The following is a 20,804-nucleotide window of genomic DNA, read 5'->3' as shown; positions in this document are numbered from 1 at the left end:
CAACATATTATTCTGTAGGCAGGCGATGTGGGACTAAATTGACTGGCTTCCCTTCCGCCATTTTTTCTTCTATGGCGCCAGCCCTATATAATTTTGTTCCACCCGGGCCGAACACGCCGGAAGAAAGCCCACGGCTGAGGTGCAGCTAGTCCGTTCAAGTAGCCATTAAGAGTCTCTAGCATTTGGTAGGTCCAAGTCTTTATACTCCGCCTTCAAGCCTTCCCCTTCTCCCCCGCCTTTTTTCACTATTGCAACTGCGAGAAGGAGAGGGTTGGATTGATGGAGATGGTGATGACGGTGGTTTCTATTTATGCTATCTAGTGCAAGAAAAGAGATTTTAAACACCATAGGGAAGGGTGAGAGAGGTGCATGTCGTTTTCTTGCCTCTGGTGGTGTTGAGGACGGCACTGATTCATGTGGTCTTTGTTCCAGGTTTAAAGGGCCTTCAACTGTCCTCTTTGGGCGCTGAAAGATATGGAGGCCGGGAGGAGGAAAGGAAAGAGACGTGGCTCTATGATTTGCTCCGTGTCTTTCCCTTCTATTACCCCTCTCGTCCTTCTTTTACTCGTGTTCATCGGCAACGGAACGTTCAGCGTCTCGGCTTTGAAGTACACAAGCACGAGGCGCATCACGAGTCTTGGATTGGCAAGGATCCAAAGACACTTGGAGAAGATCAACAAGCCTGCCGTGAGGTCCATCGAGGTAAGGATGATGGTGAGAAGTCATGGAGAGAGAGAGAGACAGAGAGAGAGAGAGAGAGAGAGAGTCGTTTGATTTTATTGTTTGGCTTAGCTCTTTCCAACTATGTTTCTATAGAGCCCGGACGGAGATATCATCGACTGCGTCCACTGGCACAAGCAACCGGCTCTCGATCATCCCCTCCTAAAGAACCACAAGATTCAGGTTGGTAACCGGCTGCTTCCTTTGAGAGTTTAAGAGTTTCTCTTCCTTGATATAATATTCTTTAATGACCCAATTTCTCGTGAATTATGTTAGAGAGCGGCACCTCAGAGGCCAGCATTCAGAGGCGGCCGACGACCGGAAAATTACAGTGCCGGCGGTGCAGCGAGAGGGGCTTGGCAGACATGGCACCATGTTGGTCATTGCCCGAAGGGCACCGTCCCGATACGGAGGAGCTCCGTCGATGATGTATTGAGAGCCAAATCTTTGTATCACTATGGGAAGAAGCAGCAGCCAAAGGTCGATGCACCGGATGTGGACGGTGGCAAGGGCCACGAGGTATGCACAAAAGCAAAAAAAGCTTTAGATCTTATTTACTTCCACATTGTTCCCTTGTTCCTCGTAATGAACCTTGAAGAAGTAGGTTTAGTTGGAAGTTGAGAGGGTGAAGGAACATTCGAAGCCTTGTTTGGGGAAGAGGACTTGAGGTCGTCTTTTCCTAGGGTCTGGTTGTTTCCTTCTTTCCGCTGAGAGGAGCGATAAAGATGGGGGTCTCTGCTAAGAAGGTGGGTGGGAACTGGGAAGGAAGGAGTCGGTAATAAATGGTGTTCATATCAACAGCAAGAGGAAAAAAAAAAAAAACTTGTTTCTTTTGCACACCACCTCAGATTTCACATTGACACTTTCTTTTTCCACCCACATGTAAAGAAGTGGATACTGCACAACAGCATGCATTGAATGGACTAGAAGGTATTCTTTAGTAAAAACTTGAAGGTATTCATTAGGTACTGGAGGAAGCTATCATGGTTATAGTTCCTTTTTACGATTAATCCTGTTCCTTTTTAGGCTCTTCTTTAATTTCTTCCTTTTTTCCCCACAGTATATACAAGCTATAATTATTATAGTGATGGAAAAGAATTCTAGTTTTCTCATGAACATAGTTTTCTGGTAGCTGGCCATTGGCTTAGATTACATGGCATCTTATCCAAGCACTTAGCATGTGTAGAAACTGCATCAAATACGTTGCCGAAGCATTAAGTGTTGACTACCAGGCTAATTTTATAAAGTTTTGCTGTGTGCAATTGGGTTTAGCATGCAATTGCGTACACTAGGAATACAGAAGGGATCTATGGGGCTAAGGCTACGATCAACGTCTGGGATCCTTCTGTCCAAACGTCTGGCGAGTTCAGCCTCTCCCAGATCTGGATCCTCTCTGGATCATTCAATGGCTCCGATCTCAACAGCATCGAAGCTGGCTGGCAGGTATTCCTCTAATTTCAGTCCACAGTTTCATAGCTTAGGGCCATAAAAATTTTTAGCACTAAGTGGTTTCTTGTCAATAATTTAAATAAAGCACTAAGTGACTCGTCCACAATTTAAATACTGAGTAATTATTATCTAGTAATTATATCTCCTATGACTGAAAATTCTTTGTTACCTTCTTTTTTTCTTTGCTTCAAATTTTTTGGTTAACGTTACCTTAATTACCTTAAAATCCAAAATTGAGAATAAGAAATTCTTATTAGTGCAAGCCGAAGAATCTTTTTAGAAGAATTGTGTGGTGTAGAAGATTAATCAAGCAGGGTGGGGCGAACTTGTTGAATTACCTAGATTGAAAAATTTGGAGAAGTGACAAATATCTGATGCTCTCCAAGAACTTGCTCTAGGTTACGACGAACCCTAAGCTTCGACATTTTAGCATGCCTTCATCTAAGGAGGAAATCAGCCATCCTTGACAATCAAAACACCTTCCTAAATAGCGCCCACATCGAGGATATGGTCTCCCTGTGTATCATGAGAGACCACATGTCACCTTGAGATTGAAACACTCATGATATCATGCCCTACTAGTCACATAGAAATACTTCAGAAAGCAAGAATAAGAGCACCTACTTCAGCACCTGCCTCACTTATGATTTATATACCCCACCTTTGAGTGCAAAATTGTCATGCGAGGTGCGCCAAAGTGGGAATTTCGATCATCTGTAAGCTTGTCATTTCCAAACAAATAATGACCGACCTCAAAGACATGATGTTGTCAACATTTTTCTGGACAAACGCAGAAAGAAGAAAAGGGTGATTTTTCTCCATGTAAGCATTTCCCATCTATATAATCATGCTCTCACCCCATTCATGCACGCCCACAACCAAAAAGATAAGAATATAAATAATAACAATAATAATAGAAGTGGATGGAAGCAAGTTAATTTCATCAAAGGCGGATTTCTTGTATACTTTAGGTTCCCAATTGATGGGGACTTCAAACTTTTGCATTGAAATCAAATAGCCTGTCGGAAAAAACAAGAAGAATAATAAAAGGATACTTGATACACTCCCACGCCTCACACCAGAATCATTTGCACCACCTTCCTGGTGAAAGCGGCCTTGCAGCTAATCCACACCTCTGCATGGATTTGATGATGGATGGGGCCAATTCTAAGAATGTTATATGATGCATGCCAATTGCTTGTGTGGAATGGCTTATCTGAAGCTCTGCATTTCTTTCTAGTCAGGTCAGCCCTGAGATTTATGGAGACAGCAGTCCCAGGCTGTTCATCTACTGGACGGTAATGAACCTTTCCCTCAAAATCTCTCAAAGCTCCCAATATATACTTCTGTTTATGTCCTAATATATAATTGCCGATGAATCAAAGTCTTTCGAACAGTTAGCTCGAAAAAAGATCAAATCTTGTTCTTGGAAATTTATCAGGGTTATCTTCTCCAAGGAGGACATAAGTAACATCAAATGGGACACATGCACAGCTTAAATCCGCAAAAATATTATGCATTTTAATGGTAACTGTGCGCTTATGATGCCACAGAGCGACGGATATCAGGCTACAGGGTGCTACAATCTTCTATGCTCAGGGTTCGTGCAGATCAACAACAAGATAGCCATTGGAGCAGCTATATCGCCAGTATCATCATATGAAGGCAGCCAGTATGATATTACTATTCTCATATGGAAGGTAAACATCTCTCAAGAAGTTCAACTAAGCAATTTAAACATTCAAAGGTTTGCAGGGCAGGTGGTTATAATAATGCCAAAGTTACACTTAGTTTAACCACGAGATAGAACAACAATAAGAGATCCTCACCAAATACAAGAACCACTTAAATGCAGATTGAATACCCAAATACATGAACCACCACTCTCAAGATGATCTTCATATATTCATGAACTTTTCAAAAGGTATTTATTAAGTTTATTTTCTCAACAAGCCAACTCATGCAGCTGCGAGCCGTACCTACCACATAATTGATGAGCATTTAGTTCATGTCCCATATTCGCCTCACAAATTTAAGCATCTATCAGTACCTTTGCCTTGCATGGTCAGGTCTTCGAGGACAGTTGACAATCTTGGAGGCATAAATTTTCAGGATCCAAGGCTTGGAGACTGGTGGATGAGCTTCGGCGACAGCGTGCTCGTGGGCTACTGGCCGGCCGAGCTCTTCACACACTTATCGGACCATGCCACATTGGTGGAGTGGGGAGGGGAGGTCGTGAACACGCGGCCCAACGGCGAGCACACCTTCACCCAGATGGGCTCGGGCCACTTTGCCGAGGATGGGTTTGGGAAGGCCAGCTACTTTCGCAATCTCGAGATTGTGGTGGACTCCGGCAACAGGCTCAGCTCGGCCCGGTCCATTGCTACAGGGGCCCAGAACGCCAGCTGCTACGACATCATGGGCTTCTCCAATGCCGACTGGGGAATCCACTTCTACTACGGTGGACCGGGCAACAATCCTCGGTGCCGTTGAATTCCTCCTCTTAAGCTTTCTCTGCCTCACCACACGGCTAGTTAGTTTCTTAATATCAAAATTCAAGGTTCCTTTTTTTTTTTAATTTGATCCATGAATAGGGTTCTGAGGGTCATTTTGGTTGCTACTGATGCTTCCATACATGATATATTATTCTTTGATTGTCAGGAATTAATTTCCAATCTACAAAGAAAAAACGTTTGCTATATCATCAATATGATGACCCGCCTCTTTTTTCTATGCCAGATGATAAAGATTAGAGACTAGCCTCATGCCTCGGACACACTGCAAAAGGTCTTGTAGAGAGATCTGTCATGGCCTAATTCGATTGTTAAAGAATATAACACACCACTGAAGTCCAGGCGTCCACACATCCTACTGCCAAAGAATGCTTAAAACCAATAAAAAAAAAAGGATCCACATGCAAGAACAATCCAAGGGGAGTCTTTCTCAAGCTGGGTGCATCTAAAAATGGCTCCATATTGTATGTATTGTATCGAAAAACTTTATCTAATTAGTTAACAACAGATGAGTCCTTGTTGTGAATGCCAAGTAAAAAGAAATTAACAAAAAACAAAATCTCTACAAAAGATGATGAGATGGAGCGCATAGCGTCTAATGAAACCTAAATTAAAGATTAGCAAAAAAGAACTTTCTACTAAGAAAGACCATGGATGAAACTAGATTAATTGGGCAGGTATAATTCAGTTGATGTAATGTCAAAGTCTAAAGTATGAGATTCATAACAAATCAAAAAAAATATTCTAAAATATGGGGATTTAATAATTAGGGTAAGATTCGGACAACTACATTTCAGAAACTACAGCTTCATTTTCAATTTTGTAAGAAACTGAACATGCCTAGCAGGAGCTGGACCACCATGCACAACTGGTTCTTTCTGCCTATAGAAAAGAAACATAAGGAGTCTGGAAAGATGTATTGGTGAAAGCAATGACATTAGTTGTCAACCTGTCATAGCATTGCTCTCATAACCATGTTGGAAAAAGACAACCTGCTTTTCGATCCGGGTTGGGGATATCAACATCATTGTCCAAATTTTATTGTGTTTTCAAAATTCATGTAAAGAGTTCTCAAAATTTGACCAACCTACTTCAGGTGATTCAAAAATTCACTAGGAAAAGCAGAGCTAACGGGAATAACAAGGGCATTTGAAAGGATTGGGTTAAAAAAATGGTTGGAGGTCACCATACTGACTACTGCAGATCTCTTAAGGATTCAAGGAATGCTACTCTTATCCAAAATTCTCTGTTGCTTGATGGGCAAAACAAATGGAACCACTAGCAAGTACTTCTATATCTTGTTAAGGGGCACTGTGTTTCTGATTTCATGGCTGGTTGTGGATGCTGGAGTTTCACCCATAAGAATTCCCTTAGAAAAGAAATTTATTGTGTCTCCTATATAAATCCTTGCACAAACTGATATGGCCACATTGAAACTGATGATAAATTGTTCATTTCGAACTGGCAAGAAGATAATGGCATTTCTCTGCATATACACGTCCCACTGCTTCAAAACCTCGACGAAAACCCTTCCAAGTTACAAAATGTTACCACAAAAAGATCTGGGGAAGGATGTCAATTAAAGTACCATCGTCAAGTAGCTTCAATAACCACACGCATGAAGTCGATGACATCACTTGAGCAACTTTCACATGCTACCTTTGTTTTTTATTTTTCCTTTTTTAAGAAAATGGTGTTAAACGTTCGCAAATCCGACAAGGAAATATGCACCACATTTGTTTTGTGAACAAGGGTTTGCCCTCGCAGCCACACCTCTCTGCTTCTCAAATATAAGTCTCGTATTCGATTCTTGAATGGTGTATCACCAAAAAATTGGACCTAGATACTTATAATGCAGTAGATCAACCAACAAAAAAAATGCCCAACACTTTGTTAGCTAATTTGATTTAAACTCGTCTAACCAATCACCCAGTCAACATGATCTTCTTGACAATCAGAAATTACTTGGCCACTTGAGTCATGAAGCTCTCTCCTAGCAACCATCAAACCAAGAAGAACATTTTATCTTGGGTTTGATTGGAAAATCTTAAGTTCCTTTCCATAGTGATTCTTAATGATAAGTTTGGCTGTAATCTCCCATCATCCTTGAAAAACTATTTAAAATTTATTTGCAAGCCCCTTCAGTTACAGATCCCTCACTGCTTCTTGAGTTCTGTTACGTTACAAACAATTCCGTTCCGTAAGATGGCAGCCACAGCCACAGGAATGACCTTCCATGAATTTTATCAGATAACCTGATTCCACCGTCAGGGAGAGTAATATTAATGTGAAGTAGATCGAGATGCTTGACAATACAGACTGGAAAGGAGCAGAAATTTTCTATAGAAAAATTATCTGCCATTCGATCTCTCCACAGCTTTCTATCAGCTCTTAGATAAAAGAGCCACAATCCTTCACATTCTTAACAACCTTAAGAAATGAATCTAAACTAGATGATTCTCCAATTTGTAATTCAAGAGACTAACCATGCTCGTAATGAGTTAATCCTGCATAAAAAGATCACATGTAAGAAGTTAATGCTAAAATGAAACATCTCAACAAAGTATACTATGAATTTATCAGCTACCTATAGGATCATACTATCACGAAACAATTCTAATTTAAAACACCCAAACATTTGGCTCCTTAGCTGTGATCAAACAATATAATACCAATTATCGCATTCAATTAAGCTATGATGACAGGCATAAACAGCAGAAGAGGGAAGATATCCTATCTTAGCTTTTCCCTACCTATTGGCGGTCACCATGTGACATTACCAAGGATTGAGAATCTAAAGTAAAAAAGAATTGTTTTCAATAAAATCCACTTGGTTATGAACTCTATGGTTAAAATGGTTGAAATTGTAAATAGAAAGAACTCAAGAAGTATGATGAGACTTCTTTTTATTTTTTGAAGTATTTAACTTTAGAAATTTTGGCCAAAACTTATTGCCTTTTTTTTTTGCCTTATAACGGATGACTCAACACACTTTTAGTGTGAATACATCCAAAAAAGTTAAAAGATAACAAATCTCGGAGCACTCTCTCACCAACCCAAACTTATTGTTTTCAACATAAAAAAGAACTGAGATGCTATCTCCACCACCGATCTCCATCTGATATGTCACATAGGAAAGAGAAAAACACAAAAAAACAATTACAAGGGCAACCTCGTTGGATCTTGGATTAGAGTCCAAGAAGAACAAAATGTCAGACATGTTTTCAGTTAAAAGGCCAAATAAACCCTGCTTGATGTCAAAATTTATTTTGTGGTACAACAGTTGATCTCTTTCATTATTTTGCACTCATTGCCACAAAAACAATTCAACTAGTCATAAGGATTCTGCTCCAACCACGTGTAAACTTTTTCCTTAAGGCATATGTTTTAATAAGCCTGCATCCTCTTCCACAGTTTCCAATCTTCTAGGGCTGTTAGGTTAGTTGATGTGTTAAGTTTTTCCTCCATACTCCTCTGCACTGCTTGATGCAGTGACAGATTCATCGGTCAGGAGACACCAGTGTCCTAGTCTATCCCTACCTTTCAACGATTGTGTCCTTGAGTTCAACCATCTGTCATGCTGCTTGATCTCGTGGAGTACTCGGTGACTAGCTTTAGAAACATGGAGGACTTGTCCTCCAACAGTCGTAGCGGGCTGTCAAACTCTGCAACCCTTCCTGAAATAGTCCAGTAAAATTTAGAGCTTTAGTGAGAACATGGACATGGAGAATACAAAAACAATTAAAGGAAGCAGTGCAGAAAACCTGGAAATAAAAGATTTCCATATCCAATAAACAAATACATGCATCAATAAATGCGCTAATATCAGTTACTTTGTGCCAAGATCCCCGAAATAACTGATCGAACAGGCTAGGAAAATTTCTGATTTACAACTCAAAATGATCTATTGAGGATGTGCCAAGCGGATGATTTGAATAAATGGGGGATCGAAAGAATCTTTATCTCAAAATCATAGGAAATAAGAAGGCAATGGAGTGCAAGGCCATCTTTTGGGTACAGAGCCTACCACCATTAATGGTGGGGTTCTCATCGTAATCATAAAGTTGAACTGTATCATCTATTAAAGTTGTGTGAAGAGAATCACCAAACAGAGACCAAAGGCTCATTGGTGTTCGGAAGTACCATATTTATAACCTGCTTGTATTTTGAAATCTATTTCTTGAAAGAACTTTGGAGATGGCTTAACAAACGATACGAAAAAGAGCTCCTCTGGAATGTTTGGCCAAACAATTGCTTTGAACAACAAAATAATCTTATGGATTGACTAGTAAAAGGCACATAAAAATGTTTATCATATGACTCATTAGAAGATTCCTCTCAGAGTATCTTGGTAAAAACTATTTTTTCCCTGGAGTCTACATTAGCACAATCAGCAGCTATTATTATATGTATTATTGGAAAAGGGCTAATCACTTACCATCATTAATGACCAAAACAAGGTCGCTGTCAATAACAGTTGGGATGCGATGTGCTATGGTGCAAACTGTGCAATCCCGAAATTCAGTTCGAATGATCTTCTGAATAACATTATCTGTGGCTGTGTCCACAGAAGCTGTTGCCTCATCAAGCACTAGTATTTGTGCCTGCTTCAGCAAAGCCCTCCCCAAGGAGACGAGCTGGCACTGTCCAACACTCCAGTTGTCCCCATTCTCCAAGACTGCATGGCCATAAACACTATGTATGTTGAGCTAATGCTAAAAGAGCAATCAAATATGAAGTTTTCTAGTCAAAGATATAGTACATATATCCACATGATAAACTCCGCAAAAACATTTTCTTATATGCATGTTGAGGAACTTTTAATTTAAAGCTGGAAAGACAAAAGGAACCTAGAACAACAATACCAGATAAGCTCCAACAAAAAGAGTTACAACATGTAAAAAATTTGAGGTGAGACACCAACAAATAGCCCATGTCATTTTTTTGTTAAAGAAACCTAGAATATTTCACCTCCCAATAATTGGTCTATGCATGCATCGAGCAGTCCATCACATTGTTGTACCACATCCACTCCATGAAGGAGGGATGCACCCTAACTCAAAGAAAAGTCTATGCAACTATGGGCTTCCCACTAGACAGAGAGTTGAAAATAAGGGAAGAAATATGAAGGCATATCGCAGTATGCATGTGTTGCCATCAAAGTTCGCAATCTCAATACTGAGTATTGTACCAATTTGGTACCAGGTTAGAACAGTACAGTCGTGCACTGTACTTGCTATGTAGAAGTGTAATGGTATAGTACCAATTCACTATTTTTTTTTTATTTTTCAACGTTTTGGTTGTTACGGTTATTTAAGATTTAGGGATATTGGAAATGTGATTTTAAGATTGTTCTAATGCTATTTTATTTCATATTCATCCAGGAGATTGTATGATTGCTTGACAATATGTCATAAACCACCTCATACATTACCACAAATTACATAAAGTTGATCTCCAGTTTTTTAAAAAAATAAAAAATATAATATATTTTTAGATATACTAGTGACTTCAATTCAATTTCGTTTAATATATATGGTGATTTATTAAATAATGTTAAACCCATGCATGTTCTCCTAGAAATTTTTAGTTGAATTCATAATTATTAAGTTATTAAACACTAAAACAAATTCATAATTTACATTGTAATGCAAAAAAGGCTGAATTACTTAGAAAACACTTCTAAATTATCTATACATATATATTTTTTATATTTTTTATTTATAAATATTTTTATTTAATTTTAATCAAAAATTAATACTTAAGTACAAAATATCTAAAAAATAATTTTAATTTGAATTAATAAAGAACCCTACATGCATATTACATATATTTTCTTTCAGCCCATACATATGCCTTAATAATCAATTGTTTTTGAAATTTATTTGAATTTAAGCTTAGATTTGGGTAGCTATAATCATGCTCAAATTAAAACAAAAAAAATAACAATTAGCATGCATACCCCAAAACATACTACCAATTTCTTTTATTTTTGAATATTATTATTATTATTTTTAAATCAAAAATATATTTTAAATTAAAAATTACATGATCTATGCATAGATCACCCTTAGATCTACAGTAAATCATGAAAACATGCCAAAATATAAAACATTGTCATGATTCTCCCTTATTTTATCATTTTAGGCCTATTTTAGGCAGAAAAAGAAAAAAAGAGAACAATGAAGAGGAGGGAGGAGCTTATACTTGATCTTGACTTAGACTGGAGCTTAAAACCATAAAAAATCCCTTGTTCCTTGAATTATCTCACCTTCCCACCCTTTCCTTCGTCTTCATAGTAGGAAAGAGAGGAGGATGCCTTCTCCTCCCTTTTTTACTCATGAGAGGGCCTAGAATCAACTCAAACCGAGTCGTACTAAGCAAACTAGTGTTCCTCTCAGTTCAGACCAAATCACGAACTGAACTAGCAAACCAGCATAGCTCCAAATTGGTTCGGTTCGCTTTGCCCCAAACTGGGCGGCCCAGTTCAGTTTGGAAACTTTGTTTGCTACTTTCAAAATTTTGCCATTCTTGCAAACTTATCATGATATTTTCCATTATTTGTGAGTGTTGCAATCTAAACATACAAAGCATCCAAGGTTTTTGGCATGTTTAGGTGCTAAGTACCTAGTGTGTCAAGCTTTTGCTCTTTTTGGCGAATCACCTCTCCAAGTTGACATTTGTCGAGTGCCTGTAATAAATCAACACAATATCATTAAAAAACATGTAATCAGAGATGCAGGTTTTCTGAAGAGTCAGTGAATTGACTTCACCTGCCAGACTTCATGGTCAGAGTGCTCTTCAAGGGGGTCAAGATTGCCTCTTATTGTACCCTCAAACAAAGCTGGATCTTGTGGGATGATACTGAGACGGGACCGGAGATCATGGAGGCCAATGGTGGAGATGTCTATGTTGTCAATGATGATCTTCCCACTTGTAGGTTCGATCAGGCGGAACAAAGCCTGTATAAGAGTAGATTTACCACTTCCAGTGCGTCCAACAATCCCAACTTTTTTCCCACCAGGAAATGTGCAGTTTATGCCATGGAGTACTGTAGGTAAGTTCTCCTTGTAACGAACCTGGTGGTAAATTAAGGAGGAAATGAAGTCAGTTGCACATGATTAGTAAAGATAAATCAAGTATTTCCTCATAACATTTGCAGCTGATGTACCAAATTTCCCCGTTACAATTATCGCCATAAAAAAAATGATGAAAAAAGTCAATTGCACACCTTGAGATCAATCAGTTCGATTTTACCACTCTCTGGCCATGAAGATGGAGGGCGATGGTTTTCAATAACAGGTGGTGCTTCTCCAGGGATTTGGCAATATTGATGAATACGCTCAATAGAGATAACTTTATTTTCAAGTTTGCAAAAGCTCAATATCCACCGGGACATGCGAGCATTCAAATTAAGGCCATATGTTACAGCAAGGCCTGCCATACCTACGGCATCAAAAGAAGCATATCCAATTAGTGGGAAGATAATTTTTTGCATATTGGCATCCATAACATCAAAGTGATATCACAGTATCATAAAACAACATTTATCCATACTGTAATGGAAAGAACATGATGTCCTAAACAATTTCAAGAATATATCTGAAAAAAGGAAAATACTAAAAGCTGCTATGAGAGGATATAGGATGTATACTTGGATCAATGCTTCCATGTGGAAAGCTCACAAGGAGAGTCATACAGAAAGCAAATACAAAAGTTGACAGCAATTCCATACGCAAGCAGAGCCATTCGATTGCTGCAAGACTGCAGAAGTATGGTCGAGCAAAAGAGTCTAGCAGGTAAAGATTCCTCTTCATAAAGCGTTTCTCCTGACCAAAACCTCTAATAGTAGAAGCTCCAGCAATGGACTCTCCAAATAGATTGATTATAGGAGATTTTTGAATGCTAACAATCCTAACTAGTTCCCTTGATGAAGCCATGTAGTATTTCTGCAGAGGAGAAAATATCTTGAAATATTTGAAACTAGAACTAGATTCTATGTGAAAGAGAAGAAAAGAAATTCCAGAAATTGCATCGCCTGAGAATACTAGTTGATACGAACATTCAACAATAACTACTTACATAATCATGAATTTTCATAACCCAAGCCTAATTGATAATTGCTGCTTCTCCATCAATCAAATGGTATGCAGAGCGTGACACAAAAGAAGCCAGAGTAGATGAGATGCGAATAATGTTCATGTTGGCATGTGTTATTCTAGAGTTCCCATAGGGAAGAAAGATGACCACAGCCTAGCTACCTCTCTAAAGAGTAATCTAGTAACAACTGACTTGATAATGCTCAGAAAGTAAGCAAACATGCATACAAAAATCAATTACCTGCATCCACAAGCAAGCAATAGCCATAGGAACAATCAGAAGCAAAACTTGCCAGGTGACCTTCGTCATCACACCCACTATACCAAGTAGTTGTATCGTTGTTGATGCAAATCCACCAAGTCTGAAAGGAATATCAAGATCCACAACACTTTGATCAACAGACACCTGAAATTTCATAATTTTTTCGTGCTATAAAATATGATAAAATTATGGCATATCTAAGGCGCTCTCTTCCTAGAGGAACTTAAGAAGGAAGAAATTTACCACCAACAACTGATAACTTACACGATTTAAGATCCGTCCAGCAGGAGTAGAATCAAAAAAAGACATCGGAGCTCGAAAGACTGTTCGAAGCATCTTTATGAACAACTTCTGTGCAGCTACTAAGCCAAAGGTAGCAACAAGAACAGCTCTAATAAATACAAACCATGAACTCCCAAAAGCAAGTGCCATATAAACAACTAGAAGGACCATGCTACTTGTCTTTGGTTCGTCTCCTGCAGTCTGAGGATTTGCCCAAGCCATCCACCAACTGCTAGCAATCTGGAGCACCTGAAATGTCGTCTGTGCCAGGATAATCAAAGGTATGAGTGTTCCTTTATATGCTGCAGCCATATACGATAAGTACACCTTGAAGCTGATTTTCCCCCTTTCTCGCTCTTCCTCTTGAACTAGCTGTTTTTTCCGCATGCGCTTTGATTTCTTTTTTTCCTTTATAGCTATTCTATCAGATGACTGTTCATTTTCAGATATTATACTGTTCATACTATCAAGGTTGTTTGCACTTGATGTCAACTTTTTACCGAACATAGAATTATCTCCACCACCAGCTGAATCTTCTGAATCTTCAGATGAGACTTCTGGAATATCCATTGCTTCAATTGCTTCATGGTGAGCTGAAACCAACAAATTGAAGTCAGTTCCAGCTTCCAAAAGATCTTCATATTTTCCAGCCTGGATTATACGGCCCTCCTTAAGGACCTGAATGAAATGAAACAGGAAAGGTGAGCGGATTCCATCGAAAACCAAAAAGACCAATTTAAAGTAGGTTACCATAAATATTATTTTATAGAAAATCAGTTTCTTATACTTATACTTTGCATAAGTTTACTTGTATCATAACATGCATTAATGGTTCAAGACAAAAAAGAACAAAACTTGTATAGGTAGCAAAAATATAGAACGCAAAAGACAGGACGCGAAACAGCTCTGCTAATCAACTGAAGCAGACCCCAAGATAAAATGAAACACCAAATAACAAAATATGCAACAAAAATGATGTCTGTAATCAACAAGATATTGGGAGATGCTATTATCAAAAAAAAATTAAAAAGAGATATGTATTTACAAGCATACAGCTTGCTACCATCATCCTGTGGTGAATGAGTGAAAACCAAGCTCTTTAAATGAAACAGAGCTCAAACTTCCATGGTCGTTTCCCCCAGTCAGCTTCTCTATATTATACAGCGATGCAAAAGGCAATGATAAAATTTAGTAAGTTATACTATAAGTCACCTATTCATCATCAGACAACCTTCTCTTTGCAATCTCTGCACCATCCTGGAAAGATCTTCTCAAGCAATAACTAGGTCAGATGTAAACTTTTCTGTATTATCAATTCATTGACTAGAAAATGACACTTTTTGAAGTACTCTCTTAATCTGCTCTAGAGCACAAAAGTAGTCTGAACATAGCATATAGGATTACAGTTATGGGGATTATTAGCAAGATCAGTAATAACAACACTCTCTTACAATCATGACAACCGAAAATTTTGACACAATATCCTCTTGCTTTCTTCTTTTTTGATGCATACAAATTTCGAAAGATAACAGTTTTACATAGCCTTTCTTACCAAATTTATACTAAGGCAAGGAATCTGTTTTCAGTCTATATGACCAGGCAACATGTGGTATTCATGCTTAATAGATCATTTCAGAGGAATATTCTTTGAACCGCCCATCTGTTACTTGTGCCCCTTGCTCAATAAGGAGCCTAATTTTGCACTCCCTAGTTAACCATACCCACTAATTTATGGCATGGAAAAGCTCTGCAAGTTTACACAAATCAACTTGAATAAGCAAGGGCGCGCAATGGCAAACAAACTGCTGTCTAGTGAAAGGAATATTAAGCACAGTTCAACAAAGGATGACCAGCTAATGGCACAAGAACTTACATACACACGTGTTCGCACAGCATGTATGCACACAATTAGACAACATACATCATGTGAAGCTGATATTCTGTAGAAGGGGAAGATGATGCTGACAGATAGGCCTTTCATAGCATATGGATGTGAAAATATTTCTTTTTTAACTCTATAATGTGAATCTAGCTGATAGCCAGTGAAACTTAAACATGATTTCCACTATCTACAGTCAATTAATCAATTGGCTCTTATGAAACTAAAACAACTGATTTGAATGGTGCAACTTTGCACAAAAGGCCTAACTCTACACAAATCATGCACTAAATCATTTGATGCACTTTAGATTTTAGGCAATTGTAAGATGCCTAAAAAAATCCTGCTGCCAATGTTAGCCACTAACGAAATCCTGCTGCCACTGTTAGCCACTAACAAATCTCACAGCCACGAATTTTAATTAATTGAAAAAGAAAGAACAACACAGACTTATAAGCTTGCAATAAGTGCTTCGTGGAACACGAGCATATTATATGAGGTTAATGATAAATTTCTCTAGAACTCTTTAATAATGTTTGTATTTTACAAAAGATAGTCATATTGTATCTTGTTAATGACTATATCAAACGGCTACTAGCAAGAAACCAGCTAAATCTCTGATTGTTCAGAATCTTTAGATACCTTCTGATTCATATATGTTCAATTGCGAAAGTAAAATGATTTTGACAAAACAGACATGAGGACCGATGAACAAACCTAACTAAAGATGAAGACGAAAAGGCACCCATACTATCTAAAGTTTATTAGTTATCAAGAAAAGGTTAAGCTTAGAAATGAAAGGAGTTCCATACCAGTATCAAATCAGCAGCTGGGAGAAATTCAACCTGATGGGTGACAAAGATCACAGTCTTTTTAGCTAGTGCTGTCATTATATATTCCTGCAACATTTTATTAGAAAAAATCATCTCAACTGGAAATTTGCAAAAGCTTGATGAAGTAGGAAAACTTGCAAAAGCTTAATGAAGAAGTAGGAAAAAACAACTCGCACATTCATTACCTTGAACAACTCACTTCCTGTATGTGCATCAACTGCACTGAAGGGATCGTCAAGTAAATATATATCAGCATCTTGATAGAGTGCTCTAGCAAGCTGCACCCTTTGCTTCTGGCCACCACTTAGATTAATACCTCTATCTCCAATAATCGTTTGATCTCCATGCGAGAACAGTTCCAGATCTTTTTTGAGTGAGCAAGCATGGAGAACAGTCTTGTACCTTTGCTTATCCATCGGACTTCCAAAAAGAATATTCTCCTCTATGTTTCCAGACTGTATCCAAGCTGACTGAGAGACATAAGCTGCAGAACCACATATTTTAACCTGAAGAAACAGCCAACACAACAAAAAAGGAAAAACAGAGAGAGAAATTTGAAAAGCTATGAAAGAGAAAATCAAGGTACTTTGTTCAGTGTATATATATATATATAGTACATACTTCGCCAGAAATTTTTGGTATCTCCCCAAGTATGCAAGAGAGAAAGCTTGACTTTCCAGCACCAACCGCACCACAGACTGCCACACGCATCTCTCTCTCCACTTTTACCTGTATTGCTGAGAGTGTATGTTTTGAAGAAGAAGGGTCCCAACAGAACTCTCCATCTTTGATTTCTATAGCTGTCTTTGTGATGCCTCGAGGAATAGATATGGTGGCATCTCCTTGCAACTCTTCCTCCTGCAGAAATCCCAATATACGATCCAAGGACACTTTTGTCTGAGCAATCATAGAGATTAAATCTGGAAAATTCCTCAAAGGTTCCTGGAGAATTCTAAAAGTGGCCAAAGCTGAAAGGACACCACCAGCTGTAAGCTGATCACCCAACAATATAGAAGTACCAAAAGTTACAATTGACACAAAAATAGGAGAACCCCAGAAGATAAAGGTGACAAAGGCCTGTGAGTAGAGGGCTTTCCGGAGCCATCTGAATTCCACATTCCTCATGTCCTCTAGTTTTGATCGGTATCTGTCCTCCCAAGCCTGCAGCTTCAGGATCCTCATGTTTCTAAGACATTCAGAAGTCTTCCTCATTCGTTCATCTTTAGCTGCCATTAGCTTATCCTGGTAGTCTTCTTGCATCTTTGCCAAAGGAATAGTAACAATAATGGAGATAATGGTAGCAACCAGTGTTGCAAACGATGCAACTCCGACGTTCTTATACAAAATTACCAAAGCAAGTACAATTTGTAAGGGAAGCATCCATATATCGTGAAAATACCATGAGTAATCACCCACTCTTTGCACATCGACTGCCATATAGTTTACAATCTCACCACTGGTATGACTTTGTCGGGCTGTATTTGATAGCCTCAGTCCCTTCCGGTACACCATAGCTGTTAATGCTGATCTAACATGCATGCCCAAAATATCTACTCCTAAATACCACTGCCGAATAGTAAGAGTCTCTATGAACTTAGCAACAAAAAAAATTGATGCCAGAATGTAACCTTCATGCCGGAAAGCTATATTTCCACTCAAGTAATCAACAAAATAGCTAATCAAATAAGGACCAACATAGGAGACTACTGTGTTCAAGAAAGCAAAGACAGCATTCAGAGCTGCTTCTTTCCAGAATGACAGAAAAATAGCCAATGCCAGTGAGGGCTGTTTGGTAGGGTTCTCAGCTTTCAACCTCTCCCAATTTAAATTCAGGATCTTATAGGAAGTCTTGGCGCGGTCCTTTGGGGCTAATAAGGGTACATCCCTCAGCTCAAGAGGCCTCTTTGCACCAACAGACAAGAGAGGGTTCAACCAGGATAGTGTTGCAAGACTTAGCAGGCCTGCTTCACTATAAGGGGTAACCTTAAGGCAGCCAGCTTCTTCTCCTTCGCCAAGCAATGGCTCCCAAAGGTCCCGATGGTCCCTATGCAGCTCTACACCCGTTGCTCCACGAATTGCGACAAGACAAAGGAATGCGAGTGCAGGGGTGGAAGCATAATTTGCTAGCGCATGCGAATTGAGGCTGAATATCTCATCAAGAAAACCTTTAGTATCCACATAACTAATGCAGACACAGAGGGAGAACGAGAGAAACCACCACAATCTAACCAAGACTGGAAATTTCTCCGACTCCTTAAACTTACAGCGGACCGCTGAGAAACCTAATGCCAACCAAGCGAGTGCTTGCACGGATGGCAAACAGAAAACCGAATAATCTCCCGAATCGAACCCTTTCCGCACCAAGTTCACTGCTTCATATCCAAGAACCACTAATTGCAGCAAGAAAACATAGAAGCAACAGAAAGTTGAAATCTTGAACCAGTTACCGACCACTACCACTGGACCGAGTCCCGAGTTAGCGCGAGCTGGAATAGCGTCGATCTGCTCCTCCTTGAACGCCGAGATCCGGCGGAGGCCGCCGGAGAGCACCCGCCGGGCCGAGAGAAAGAACAGGAAGAAGAGGAGCAGCACCGAGTGCGCGGCGACCGACACCTTCTCCGGCACCGGGAGGCCCTCGAAGGAGCTGTACAGAGGGAAAGAACCCATCCGTCGGCAGGGGAATCCGATCCGCAGGACTGAACCTTGGGCCTAGATTTCAAAGGAGACCAGCTGGGAGTGCAGGATGAATTGGATTCAGCTAAGGGCATCTCACGATTTGGGGTCTGGGATTCAGAGCCAAAGGAGGGAGGAATATTGGGACAGGTTGCATGGAAGCGGAGGATGGGAGATGGGTTTGAATCAAGAAAAGCAACAATGAGAGTGAGAACTCAAGAGATTCTTTAATATCTACCAGCAGGGCTAAAATCACACAGGGAGACAAGACAAGATTCGTAAGAAATCCAAAAGAGGATCCAATTTCCACCGAACCGAGCGGTTCCCCTCGGACAGTGGAATGCGAGCCAAGGATATCCGCCACCTCTTCCTGTTCGAGAGATGGCAAGTAAGAAAGGAAAGAGAGGAGAAATTGGATTTGTTCTCCTCTCTCTGTCGCCCGCCCTGCTTTCAGCTGGCCCTCATTTCATGTCTTTAAGTTTTGAGATTTTATTGGGCCGTGACGCGCGGACAGCTGGAGAGGATCGAATGCGCGCGCGGTATTGCGCCTTGCTTTGCTCTGGGTTTAATTAATGACGGAGGGGGTTGGTAGTTTATTTCCTCGTCAGCTTTTTCTACTTTCGTCCCATCATTAATGAGGCAGATGGACGACGTGTTGTTTCCATGTAGAAAAAGCTTACGTCGTCGATCGAAGTGCGTGGGTGCTGGGGTCATCAATCCGTGAGGAAGACGAAGTTGGGATCCAGTGGGAAAGCCACCTTTATTGGTGCTGGGGTGAGGCGTGCCGCATGGAAAGCGGTGTTCCAGTCATGGTGGGTGACTTGGAAAGCATCTTGATGTCGGCTTGAGCTTAGACGTTTTCTTTTATTTTATCTTATTTCTGACGAGACCTCCAATTAGAATATTACCGAGGATCTTCTAGTGGCGCACGTTTTTCGTTTTTCCTTTTTCTGTTGACGGCTGGAAACTCTAATTTTCCCGTAGCGGTGGAGGGTGAGATCGACGAGGTTGTTGGACGGTTGTAATTGATCTTAATCTGGACTTTTGTGGAAAAAGTATGGTCGGAGGACAACATTGGAGTGATATGTTGACATATTCCTAGAAGTCAAGGTACTGTCCTACTTCATAAGGCAATATTTTCTTTTCACAAGTTGGAATCAAGCATCATCTTATTAAAATGATGTACCTACCTCTCCATCGACGAGTGACGACCATCTGCTTTTAACTCCAGCTTGAGGTGTTAAATACTTTGTTGCAGACGACAAGCACCAATAAATTTGTTGGATCATGGAAACGATGCTCAATAATATAGAAGTTTCTCCCATGAGCGGACCGGAGACACGTCGGTTGCATGTTTCCAAATAACTTGGGATTTTTGTGTGAAGCTCAGCCAACCAGATAATTTTTATGCCCACAACTTCGTTTTCTGCACAAATCGCCAAAAATCCTGATTCCTAGCAGCAGGCGTTATGTTGTTCCCAAGGACCACCCATCCATCTTGCAAGACTCCCATCTCATTCAGTTGCCCAGGGCCTAACATGAGGTTGAACTGGAACAAATATAAAGTTTGATTGGTGCGTGGTAAATTAGAATCTACGGAAGGAAACCTGCAGACAAAGACTAGGGTGTATACACTTTTTTTTTACCAATAAATGCTGTAGCTCTTGTGTATAAGAGACCATCAGCTGCAGGTTGCTTGATGTCTTCTGTACAAAGGCATAGAACAGTGATAAATAGACATCTGATGCTGTATATACCGTCGGAGATGGTTCCACCAACCTGCTCACATGGCATGATTAACATAACCATGCCATGAACAAAATTATATAATTATGATTTAAATCTTTCAATACCAGGAATTTGCATATGTTTACAGACTTTCTATGACTTTGTCCTAAATCACGGATGAGTAGATAAGAACTGTTTAAATCTAGAAAATTGGGGATACTCAAACCAACTAAATTTCATTCATCTCTCACAAGAAGTAGAAATTATAGATTACATAATTTCTAAGCACCTACCATATTTTAAAGCATATAACAAAACCATGATTAGCTAACCCATATGGTTAGGAAGAGGCTGCCAAGTTATGGT

The 20,804-nt window shown here is 39.6% G+C and overlaps 2 protein-coding genes across 3 annotated transcripts; one reads left to right on the top strand and one right to left on the bottom strand.

Annotated features, from left to right (window-relative positions):
• The first annotated feature begins 65 nt into the window (after positions 1-65).
• LOC103711905 lies at positions 66-4,829 on the top strand. The gene is made up of 7 exons (XM_039114973.1): positions 66-702; positions 817-903; positions 997-1,239; positions 1,993-2,163; positions 3,414-3,467; positions 3,723-3,869; positions 4,282-4,829. The coding sequence occupies exons 1-7, from the start codon at positions 475-477 to the stop codon at positions 4,660-4,662; spliced, it is 1,311 nt and encodes a 436-aa protein (XP_038970901.1). The 5' UTR covers positions 66-474; the 3' UTR covers positions 4,663-4,829.
• A 1,631-nt stretch (positions 4,830-6,460) lies between these two features.
• LOC103711867 (ABC transporter C family member 5) lies at positions 6,461-20,581 on the bottom strand. 2 transcript variants are annotated; one of them, XM_008798176.4, is made up of 12 exons: positions 16,659-20,581; positions 16,223-16,543; positions 16,017-16,103; positions 13,308-14,003; positions 13,023-13,187; positions 12,337-12,631; positions 11,914-12,128; positions 11,456-11,761; positions 11,310-11,373; positions 9,121-9,360; positions 8,223-8,359; positions 6,461-7,189 (listed from the first exon to the last, which is right to left on the bottom strand). In XM_008798176.4, exons 1-11 carry the CDS (start codon positions 18,702-18,704, stop codon positions 8,247-8,249), a joined length of 4,548 nt encoding a protein of 1,515 aa, XP_008796398.1. In that variant the 5' UTR covers positions 18,705-20,581; the 3' UTR covers positions 6,461-7,189; positions 8,223-8,246. The 2 variants fall into 2 exon arrangements, with proteins under 2 accessions (XP_008796398.1, XP_008796397.1); XM_008798175.4 differs by lacking the exon at positions 6,461-7,189 and having other exon boundaries at positions 7,837-8,359.
• Between the last annotated feature and the right edge of the window lie 223 nt (positions 20,582-20,804).

Source organism: Phoenix dactylifera, chromosome 17 (genome assembly GCF_009389715.1).
Source record: "Phoenix dactylifera cultivar Barhee BC4 chromosome 17, palm_55x_up_171113_PBpolish2nd_filt_p, whole genome shotgun sequence".
NCBI classification, from domain to species: Eukaryota; Viridiplantae; Streptophyta; class Magnoliopsida; order Arecales; family Arecaceae; genus Phoenix; species Phoenix dactylifera.
The sequence above is the reverse complement of the archived record's forward strand: the minus strand, read 5'-3'. Positions and strand labels throughout refer to the sequence as shown.

What these genes read in the sequence shown, in the direction of transcription:
- LOC103711905 (XM_039114973.1), top strand. Translation starts at nt 475, where the DNA reads ATGGAGGCCGGGAGGAGGAAAGGAAAGAGACGTGGCTCTATGATTTGC. An exon ending in ACGGTGGCAAGGGCCACGAG is followed by an intron (nt 1,240 to 1,992) that starts GTATGCACAAAA and finishes AATTGGGTTTAG; the next exon opens with CATGCAATTGCGTACACTAG. An exon ending in TTACTATTCTCATATGGAAG is followed by an intron (nt 3,870 to 4,281) that starts GTAAACATCTCT and finishes ATAAATTTTCAG; the next exon opens with GATCCAAGGCTTGGAGACTG.
- LOC103711867 (XM_008798176.4), bottom strand. Translation starts at nt 18,704, where the DNA reads ATGGGTTCTTTCCCTCTGTACAGCTCCTTCGAGGGCCTCCCGGTGCCG. An exon ending in CTGGACGGATCTTAAATCGT is followed by an intron (nt 13,188 to 13,307) that starts GTAAGTTATCAG and finishes ATGAAATTTCAG; the next exon opens with GTGTCTGTTGATCAAAGTGT. An exon ending in ACATGGAAGCATTGATCCAA is followed by an intron (nt 12,129 to 12,336) that starts GTATACATCCTA and finishes TTGATGCCGTAG; the next exon opens with GTATGGCAGGCCTTGCTGTA.